This window comes from Lipotes vexillifer, unplaced genomic scaffold, assembly GCF_000442215.2.
Source record: "Lipotes vexillifer unplaced genomic scaffold, Lipotes_vexillifer_v1.1 scaffold70, whole genome shotgun sequence".
NCBI classification, from domain to species: Eukaryota; Metazoa; Chordata; class Mammalia; order Artiodactyla; family Lipotidae; genus Lipotes; species Lipotes vexillifer.
This window is the reverse complement of record NW_006789896.1, coordinates 539,049-549,771: the sequence shown is the minus strand read 5'-3', so window position 1 is coordinate 549,771 and position 10,723 is coordinate 539,049. Positions and strand designations below refer to the sequence as shown.

Below are 10,723 nucleotides of genomic sequence, written 5' to 3'. Positions count from 1 at the left end.
AGAGGAAGAAAAAAGAGCGACCAGTGAGGAGCGTCAGTGAGCTGGGGGAGAGGGGAGAGTGGCAAAGGGGAGGGCCAGGGGCTTTTCTTGAAGTTGCATTTGAGTTGTAAGCACACTGTTGTGTGTGAGTTTTCCCAAATCAATTTCTTTTTATTTTTACTCTTGTTGGGAGCAGGGGGAGGAGGGGTTAGGGAGCCAGGGGTGATTAGATGTGGGGCCAAATCCCCACCAGACACCCTCCACACTCTCACTGATGACTGCACTAATTCTCTGCACATATTAAGTCAAAGTTTCAGTTAATACCATATTATACATATACCTAGATTAGGATGTCTCGCTCTTCGTTGTTTTTTTTTTTTAATTAATTAATTAATTTTTGGGGCTGCGTTGGGTCTTTGTTGCTGCACACGGGCTTTCTTTAGTTATGGTGAGTGGGGCTACTCTTTGTTGCGGTGCGCGGCCTTCTCATTGCAGTGGCTTCTCTTGTTGCGGAGCAAGGGCTCTAGGCACGTGGGCTTCAATAGTTGTGGCTCCTGGGCTCTAGAGCGCAGGCTCAGTAGTTGTGGCGCGTGGGCTTAGTTGCTCCGCAGCACGTGGGATCTTCCTGGACCAGGGCTCGAACCTGTGTCCCCTGCATTGGCAGGCGGATTCTCAACCACTGCGCCACCAGGGAAGTCCTTTTTTTTTTAATATTTATTTATTTGGCTGCTCCAGATCTTAGTTGCAGCATGTGGGATCTTTGTTGCAGCATGCGGGATCTTTAGTTGCGGCATGCAAACTCTTAGTTGCAGTATGTGGGATCTAGTTCCCTGACCAGGGATCGAACCCAGGCCCCCTACATTGGGAGCGCAGAGTCTTAACTGCTAGGCCACCAGGGAAGTCCCTCGCTCTTGTTTTGGATGGAAGGCTCTCAATAAAAAAATCAGGGACACCTCATCTAGGGCTCAATGCTTATTAAAAATAACAAACGACTGAGGGTGTTTTTGTACTTCTGTTCTGGTAACAAATTATCAGATAGCTACAAAAGGTTTCAAACCACTGGTATGAGTTTTCTTTTCCTTTCTGCTGAACAAGATACATCTTCAGAATAATTTTATAATACTGTCAAAACTTGTCTATTTTGTTTGATGGTGTTTGGCAAATTGTTAAACCAAGTCTAAATCATGCAATATGGAGTATAAAGTGATTAAACAGTAATGTCCCAAGCTTAAAACTTAAATATATATAACATAAACATATATGTATAATATGTAAAAAAATATGTGTATACTAACTACTGCTCTTCCTCCACCAAAAAAAACCACACACACAAACAAAAAAACCCTTTCCAGTCAATAGTGTCTATCAGAAATTGTGGGCAGGGTTCTCAGTCCTCAGGGTTTGGGTACCCATCGTCTTCAGGAACAAACCTGTAAAGTTAGTCCCCTACACAAGAACCTTCAAGTTGCGAACTTTCAAAGATGCGAACATGCATTCCATCACCATCAGGCGTGAGTGAAACTGCAGCTTGCCCTCCGTCTCCTATTGCTGGCGATCCTTCAGCTCTACCATCTCCAACCTCCTCTCCCTCCTCCAGTCAGTAACTCTTCTTGCCTGTTCCCTCGATGCCAGCCCCTGTATGCCAGCTGTTGTACTGTACTACTATACTTTTCAAGGTACTGTACTGTAAGATTAAAAATGTTGTCTTTATTTTTTGTGTTTATGTATTATTTGTGTGAAAGTATTATAAACCTATTACAGTACAGTACTACATAGCCGATTGTGTTAGTTGGGTACCTAGGCTAACTTTGCTGGACTTATGAACAAATCAGACTTACGAAGAACGTGCTCTCGGAACAGAACTCGTTCGTATGTAGGGGACTTACTCTACCAGATACCCCTGCATGCTCCTTTCCAGCCTCGGGCACCAGCCCTTCTTGCTTCCACGGCCCAGGAGACTTGCCCTCTCTTCTTGGCAGCAGCTCCAGAGGTTGCAGGGTCTGGTGTTCAGGTACTGCCCCTCCCTGATAAATCCCTCCTGCCTGGGCCGCTGCTGTTGAACCCTGGCCTCCCCCGCCCAAGGCCCCCTTGTGTACCACCCACTGCCAGCTCATCCCCAAGCCACAGGACAGCGTCATGCAGTTCCCTGCTAAAGCAGTAACCCCGTCTTCAATCCCACAGTCCTTCCCAGCTCCTCCCCAAATCACTTAAGAGACTCTGAACTCCATTACACCACCCAGTGTGCACAGAGCTCTATAAGGACACCAGGAATGCCACTACCCAGGGGTGGACAAACGGGATACAAACCTGCCTCCAAGACCCCAGAGCAGCTGCCGTCCTGGCTGCTGTCTGCCACCAATGACATGAGACCACTCCTGGGCCTTGCTGTCACGGGGCTTCTGCTGGAGCACCCCAAATTTAAGAGACAAGCACTGCTTTCCACAGCAACTCAGGGCACTGCTGGAGCTTGGCTTCTTACTGGCTGCCACAGAACCATCGGGGCAGTGAACTGGCAGGTGAGGCCTTGATCTGCCAGAGACACACTAAGTTGGTAACTTCAATAAATGTGGGTCTGGACACTCGGGTGTTCTACTCAACTGCTATGGACTGAATTCATGTGCGGCAGCCCTAATCCGACAGGACTGTGGCCTTATAAGAGGAAGAGAGATCTCTCTCTCTCTCTCTTGTTCTCTTTCTCTCCCCATCATGTGAGGACATATCAAGAAGGTGGCCCAAGAGGGCCCTCACCACAACCTGACCATGCCAGTACCCTCATCTTGGACTTTCAGTCTCCAGAACTGTGAGAAAATACACTTCTGTTGTTTAAGCTGCTCAGTCTGTGGTATTTTGTTCTAGCAGCCCTAGCAGATATCAACGCTCACCTGTTCCCACTTCTCTGGAGCACAGCACCTGCCCAAGGAGGCCTGCTGGGCTATCAACTCACATCTCGATTTTCCTGAAAGCTGAAAGGAATCTGTTTGCAAACAAGATCTGGCACAGCAGGCCAGCTCCTCCCTGAGTCTCTGAGAAGGAGAAGCAGTATGCCCCTTCCTATAACCCTGAGCTACGTCCATCAGCTAGCGCGGTGCCTACATATGTTATATCGCATCACTTAAGTCACTCAAAGTAGGAAAAAAAGGCTGTATTACATTAGATGAGTAGTACAATTTATAAAACACTTTTCAGATGGATGGGATTATTACAGGACTGTAACAGCTAAGGCAAACCTCAATCAATAAAACATTTTTTAAAAACTAAGTGATTTCCCTTTAATCCACTGCGCCTTAATTTGCCATCTATTTAATAGCTATTTACTGATCATCATATAGTACTTTTCATTCCCCTGGGTCAACACACGGTCAAAAATCTTTGTCTACATATCTTACAGTATTTCCTGGTTCACTGTTTCAAATAAAGTGCATTATCTTCAGCTTTGTTTACTCTGGCAGCTAAAGTCACATCATTTCCCTATGCTGAAGAATAAATCAGGTTATTAATCTGAAATATAAGATTATAAGGAGAGGGAATTCCCTGGTGGCGCAGTGGTTGAGAGTCCTCCTGCCGATGCAGGGGACACGGGTTCGTGCCCCGGTCCGGGAAGATCCCACATGCTGCAGAGCGGCTGGGCCCGTGAGCCGTGGCTGCTGAGCCTGCGCATCCGGAGCCTGTGCTCCGCAACGGGAGAGGCCACAACAGTGAGAGGCCCGCGCACAGGAAAAAAAAAAAAAAAAAAAAAAAAAAAAAAGAATCTGCCTGCCAATGCAGGGGACACAGGTTCCAGCCCTGGTCTGGGAAAATCACACATGCCACGGAGCAACTAAGCCCGTGTGCCACAACTACTGAGCCCACGCACCTGGAGCACACAAGAGAAGCCACCACGATGAGAAGCCCACACACCACAATGAAAAGAAGTCCCCCCTTGCTGCAACTAGAGAAAACCCGCACGTAGCAACGAAGACCCAACACAGCCAAAAATAAATAAATAAATAAATTTTTAAAAAGAGAAACTGTCATCGAGGTGGTTTCATAAAAAAAAAAAAATGATAAGGGGAAATCAGATGAAGCACTGGTGGCAGAAGAGGCCCCAAAGATGCCCACATCCTCAACCCCAGAGCCTATGAAAATGCGACCTTACATAACAAAAGGGAGTGTGCAGGTGTGATTAGATTAAGCATCTTGGGATGGTGGGGGTTAGCCTGGATTTTATAGTTGGGCCTAATGTAATCAAGGGTTCTTGTAAGAGGATCAGAGTCAGAGAGGTTTGAAGATGCTATGCTGCTGGCTTTAAAGATAGAGGAAGGAGCCATAGGCCAAAGTATGCAGGTGACTTCTAGAAGCTGGAAAAGACAAGAAAACAAATTCTCCCTAGAGCCTTCAGAAGGAAGGCAGCTCTGCTGACCCATTTTGGACTTCTGACCTCCGGGACCACAGGATGATAAATCTGTGTTGTGTTAAGCCACTAAATTTGTCGTAAATTGTTTCAGTAGCAATAGCAAACTAATACAAGCACTGAGAGTTCATTCATTCAGCAAATATAATACTTACTGAGACCATTCCATATGCCGGGCACATCACTGAACAACAAAAACAAAAATTTTTAAAAAGACAAAGATCCCTGCCCACAGGGTGTTTGTATCTTTAAGAATATTTTTCAGACAGATATTTGAGTTAAAGAGAAAAGCCACACAGATTTCAGAATCCTCTAGGTGAGTCCTGTGTTAACAAAAGGGGTTTGTAACGGCTGGCTCCCTGGCCCTCTAGCCTCCACAGCTGAGTCGCCTCATTTCCAAGCAGGGCCTCAAGACCAACCTGGCTCCGACCAGCAGAAACAGAAGTGGGAATCGTGAGGCTTGGCACCCAGCCATCCTTTCAGCTGGCCCCACTCTGCCTTATGTTCCAGGTTAAACAACTGTATGAGCACAGCCAGTGCCTCTGATGCCAGGGTGCTAAGTAAACTGCCTCGGTCCTGGGAACTGCAGTCCTACTCAGTCCTGCAACTTGATGCTGGACTGCCTAGATGCTAACTGCCCATCAGCCTGCATCTGTCCACACTGCCCACTGTGAGACCCCTCTCTTACCCAACCCCACCTACCTGCCAGGGGATCCATCTGTTCCCTTGTGAAATACATATACATATATACATATATACATATATACATATATATATATATATATACTGGTCTCTACTCCTGATTCCTGACACAGAGCTCCTAAAACCCTTGTAGATAATGGTGCTAGGAAAATCTTTTGTTCCAATACTTAGTCTTTGACCCTGGTTCCTGATGCAGAGCTCCTAAATCCCTTGGAATTTCCAGGAGTGTCTTTTGTTCTCATGAGGCAACTTTTGGTGGGCTCCTGGATGGTAACCAGAAAGACCAAGCCATGATTATAAGCTTGGAACTTTCAGCACCACCCTCCATTCTCTGGAGAGGGACAGAGGCTAGGAGGGAGTTCATAATTGGTCATGCCTAGGTGATGAAGCCTCCATAAAAATTCCAAAAGTACAGAGTTCAGAGAGCTTCTAGGTTGGTGAAAACATCTATGTGCTGGGAGGGTGGCCCACCCCAGCTCCAAAGGGACAGAAGTGCCTGTGCTCAGGGACCCTTCCAGACTTCACCCTATGTACCTCTTTATCTGGTGTTCATTTCCAACCTTTAATATCCTTGGTAATATACCAGTAACCTAATGAGTAAACTGTTTTCCTGAATTCTATGAGCTGCTCTAGCAAAATAACTGAACGAGAAGGAAGACATGGCAAGCTCAGCTGGTCAGAAGCACATGCGACAACCTGGACTTCTGACTGGCATCTGAAGTTGGGGGTTGCGGCAGTCTTGTGGAACTGAGCCTTTAACCTGTGGGATTGGATGCTAACTCCAGGTAGCCAGTGTCAGAACTGAGTTGAATTGCAGGACACCCAACTGGTGTCCCAGAATTGCTTGTGGCATGGAAAAACCACACATCTGGCGCGAGAAGTGCTGTGAGTGTAGCAGCAGTGTGAGAGTAAAGGAAAACAGCGAGTTTTTCCTAGACACCCTTCCTCTCCTAACAATGATAACCTGCCCACCAGGACTACCAGCAGTGGGCTGCCACCTCTCTCCTGAGGCCATTGCCTAACTGCCCACTCATCCCTTGTTTCTGTGTGCCCCTCTGGCCTGTCTCAATCCCAGTGGTCTCTTGGGCCTAGCCTGGCTAGATCTTATCTGTCCTGATCTGGCCTTCCACCTATTCTCCACACAAAGCCAGAAAGTCAGTGCTAATGGGAACAAGGTTTCTTGTTGGAGTGATGAAAATATTCTAAAGTTGCTTTTTGTGATGGTTGCAAACTCTGCAAAAAATCATTAAATTGTATTCTTAAAAAAAAAAAGTAAGTCAGATCATCCTTCCTCTGCTCAAAACCCTCTAATATGGCTTTCTGGGATCTGACCTCACTTCCTCTCCCTGCCTTGCCCACCCCGTTCCGCACTGGCCTCCTTCATGTTGCTTAACAAGCTCCGGTCCCAGGGCCTCTGAACCTGCTGCCCCTCGCCCACAAGGCTCTTCTCCCAACAGCTGCGTGGCTAGTTCCTCATTCCCTTCAGACTTCTTCTCCAATGGCACCATCATAGAGGGCTTCCTTGTGACCTTAAGTAAAACAGCATTCCACTTGACACACAACACCTGTCCCTTACTAACCCCCTACCCTGTCTTACACTCACCACCATCTGTTCCTTTCCATACTTTTAAAAAAAAATTTTCATTGGAGTATAGTTGCTTCACAATGTTATGTTAGTCTTTTCCATACTTTTAAATTTTGTTTTCTCTCTCCCCTTTAGAATGAAAGTTCTTTTGTTTACTAACACACCTTTACCTGGTGCCTAGAAAACAAAAGACACACAATAGACACTGAGTAAATACTTGTTGACTGAATGAGTAAATGACTGATCCAAGTGTGACCTATTCTTGATTCCAGCAACGGCACAACCAAAACATTAGTGGGTTTTAGTTTATCAGAAGATACACTTTGACACTGAAGGTATAATGAAATTCATACCTTCAGAAAGTAAATGTTATTCCTGATACAGGAAAAAAAAAATTCTGCCTTTCATAGCACTCAGATTTATTAAAAATGACAACAACAACAACAAAAGAAATCTGAACAACTTGCAATAAGGAGGGTTAGGCAGAAACCTAAATAGCTAAATTGCAAATGCAGGTTTAAAAAAATCAATTCAAAGCTTCCTGACAGTGATAAACCACAGACTATTTCAGAGCAATGATTCTGCCATATCGAGTTGGCATAAAATGCAAGGAAGCTTTTCTGTGGGGCCAAAATAGAAACAATTCCAGAATCAGGACAGTGAATACCATTCACTGTCAGCAGGCTTTGGTGCCTCCAAAGGGGTTACAGTTCATGTGCTTACTGTCCATTCCAGCTAAAGAAGAGATACAGCAGGGAGGTTGTGTGTTTACCCACTGTGTTTACCCATCCCATTCTGATCAGCTTGCTGCGGTCAAGGGCTTTATCTCATGCATGTTTATACCCCCAGCCCACAGCCTGCACTTGACCAACGTATACCTGCTAAATGAATGATCCCTGGTGATCACCACCCCCAAGTTATATATTCAAAGAAGTTCGCATAAACTCAAATACATACTGCAGTTTAATATTTCAGAACAATTGCTGAAAGCAAAACAATTCACTTAGCTACAGATTCTCTACTATGACATGTTAAAACTATTGTTCCAAATCCACTTATCTCAATCTTTTCTTAGAGAAAGAACAGGCAACTAAAAGCAAAACAGATTGAACAGAATATTCAGTTTCAAAGTATCACCTCACATGATTTATTACAAAAGGATTAAGGTACCCTTACAGTGGACAGATCTGATAAACACCATCTTCACCAAATGATTAAACCTAGTGTTATCAATAAAGGTACAAACTGACACTAAATGTCTCCTGATGAGGTGCCCTGGGAAGTGGGCAAATCACCTGTGTAGGCAGCGTTCTGAACAAAAATATTTAATCTGAATCTAATCATGAAGAAAAAATGAGATAATTTAGATTATGGAACATTCTATGAAACAATTAACCTGGACTTCAAAAATGGCTGTCTCAAGAAACTGAAACAAGGATGGAGGAACTGTTCTAGATTCAACAAGATTAAAGAGACATGACAACTTAATGCAATGTGGGACCCTTGATTAGATCCTGGAATTTAAAAAAAAACAAAGGAGGGACTTCTCTGGTGGTCCAGTGGGTAAGACTCCATGCTCTTAATGCAGAGGGCCCAGGTTTGATCCCTGGTCAGGGAACTAGATCCCACACGCATGCCACAACTAAGAGTTTGTATGCTGCAACTAAGAAGTCCCACATACTGCAATGAAGATCCGGCGCAACCAAAATTAAAAAATAAATTAAAAAAAAAAAGGAAAAAATGGCATTATTTGAACTGGGAAAATTGGGAAAATCTAAATAAGGCCAATACATTAGATAATATTCTATCAATGTTAAATTTCTTGGGTGTGATGTGTTTTTTTTGTTGTGGCAGAAAATGTCTTCATTTTAAATGATACGTGCTGAAATATTAGGCGTCAAGCGTCGTCACTTCTGTAACTTCCTTTCAAAAGGCTTGCAGAAAGTAAAAATGTTATGTGTATGCATATATATATTTAGAGAGGAAGCGGAAAAATCAAAATGTTAATAATGAATCTAAGTAAAGGGCATGTAGATATTGGTCAAACTATAATTTCAATTTTTCAGTAGGTTTGAAAATTTTCCAAATAAAGAGTTGTGGGAAAAGTAAAGAAACAATGAAAACAGACCGATCCAGTTCAGTACTGCCTCCAGACTGCATGAACATTTCATTTTTTGGACAGTGTCTCCAGAATGCCATATATTTCTGTTGTCACTGTCAAATGTGATCTTAGTACCTTTTGATACCTTTTGCCAGATTATCGTTTTAGGCACGATTTCAAGCTAACATCTGCATCTGCCCCAATACGGTTATCTTATTAACTATTTCACAAACCTGTCCGGGAAAATACTAGGAAGGTAATACATATCAAGTCCCTGGTGTCTGCTGAATGGCGCCTAGCAGTCGCTGCCCAGAGAAAGAGAAATCACAGGTGCCTTGTTTACAACTGCAGTCAGTAATCCAACCCTCCTTCTTTTGCAGGTCTCAGGCCGGTTCTCTCATTGTTTACTGAGTCAAAGTATCTGCCAGCTTTGCGGGAGAGCCCAACCACACCCTTCAATCACCCCTATCTCAGCCTTCTTGCCTTTAAAGGGCCAACACACAACTGTGCTCTCCCGTCAAAGGCTTTATTTTCGGCCTTCCCAGGTACTTTCTCCTCCTCTCAGTTTTCTGAGCACGACAGCTTTCTATCTCTATTTCTCATTTTTAAAAACTCTGTTCTCAGGCCCAGCAGAATCGTCAGTGTGGGTAAGAGTCAGAAAGAATCTGCATCAAAGACCTCGAACGCATGAGTGGGAGGCTCGGCAACAGGTCTTAGAAAATGATTCCTAGAAAGAGAAGCTGGTGGAGGGGTTGGATTTGAACTTGGGCGGTAGCGATCGGCAGACCACCTCCCCGCGTAAAGGGGTTGGGCTACGCTAGAAACAAAGGGTGTGTGAGTTCTGACTGACGGCCCTCAGCCCGGCCGGGACAGTGCGCTGTCCGAGCTGGGAAAGCCGAGAGGCCCGCGCGGACGAAAGGGGCTGGGCGGGGATGACCGCCTCCAGTGCCCCGAACAAGGAGGGACGGCCGCCTACAGGGCTCTGCCGAGTTCATGTCTGAACCTGGGGCGTCTGGAAACTCCTAAGAGCAAGATCAGTTCGGGCGGTGACTGAGCTCCCTTCACTGACGGGTCCCCAGCGCGGGCTCGGGGTGGCCTGGCCCGAGGGGCCGGCAAGGAAGCGACGGGGGGAGGGGTTAAGGCCCCCAGCTCTCGGCCGAGGGAGAGGTAACCTTCTTCCAAGAGGAAAACAGCCCCCGGCAGGCGGGACGGCGGGGTGCCAGTCGGCTCGCAGCGGAAGGGGCGCCGCCGCGCAGCCGGGGGTCTGCGGCGTGGCACGCAGTGCGCAGGCGCGGGGCGGGGCCGGTACCTGGGAAGGAGCAGAGAGAAGTGGAGTTAGGGCACAAGGTCCCGTTGCCCACGCGCGGCACGAGCTTCAGGCTGAGGATCTGCTGCAGGAGCCCAGCCGACCCCCCGCTGTCGCCGCTCCCTTCGTGCTCCATCCCGCCGCCATTCACCGCAGAGGGGTGGGGGAGAGCGCCTGAAGTGCTGCCGTGGCTCGCTCTCACTCACGGCCCACTCTGCTCTCCGCACCTCCGTCGCCTCAGCGTCACCTTCGGCCGAAGCCCTCTTCCTCCACCCCAACGGCACTGCCAAGTGATGGCTCCTCCCTCCAATCATAGGGCGCCTCAGATGGCAGGGGCGGGGCGAGAGTTGTTCCCGCCCCTGACGTTGCGTACGGCTTTCCGAGATCCAGCACCTATGGCCTACGCCCCCTACTGGGGAAGTCTCTCCTGCTACAGTGCGGCGCGCTCTGCTCTGCCCTCCTCTGCAGCTCCACCTATAGGAAAGTAAAGGAAATTAGGTATAGATAGGGAGGGAGAGATAGATGGGTGGGTGAGTGTGTGGGTGGGTAGATAGGTAGACAGTGGTTGGTATGCAAGTAGACAGGTAGGTAGGTAGGTAGTAGGTAGGAAGATAAATACGTACATACACATGCATCTGGTAATGAGAATCAGATGGTTCA

General features: G+C 46.6%; 1 protein-coding gene across 2 annotated transcripts in view; it reads right to left on the bottom strand.

Annotated features, from left to right (window-relative positions):
* Positions 1 to 10,317, bottom strand: part of TMEM170A (transmembrane protein 170A) — a 15,911-nt gene extending 5,594 nt beyond the window's left edge. Inside the window, exon 1 of one of the 2 annotated variants that reach the window (XM_007462927.1) lies at positions 10,067 to 10,317. In XM_007462927.1, the coding sequence (XP_007462989.1) occupies positions 10,067 to 10,199 (133 nt within the window). In that variant the 5' untranslated portion in view covers positions 10,200 to 10,317. The remainder of the gene's footprint in view (positions 1 to 10,066) is intronic. The other variant, XM_007462928.1, reaches the window with a different exon arrangement.
* Between the last annotated feature and the right edge of the window lie 406 nt (positions 10,318 to 10,723).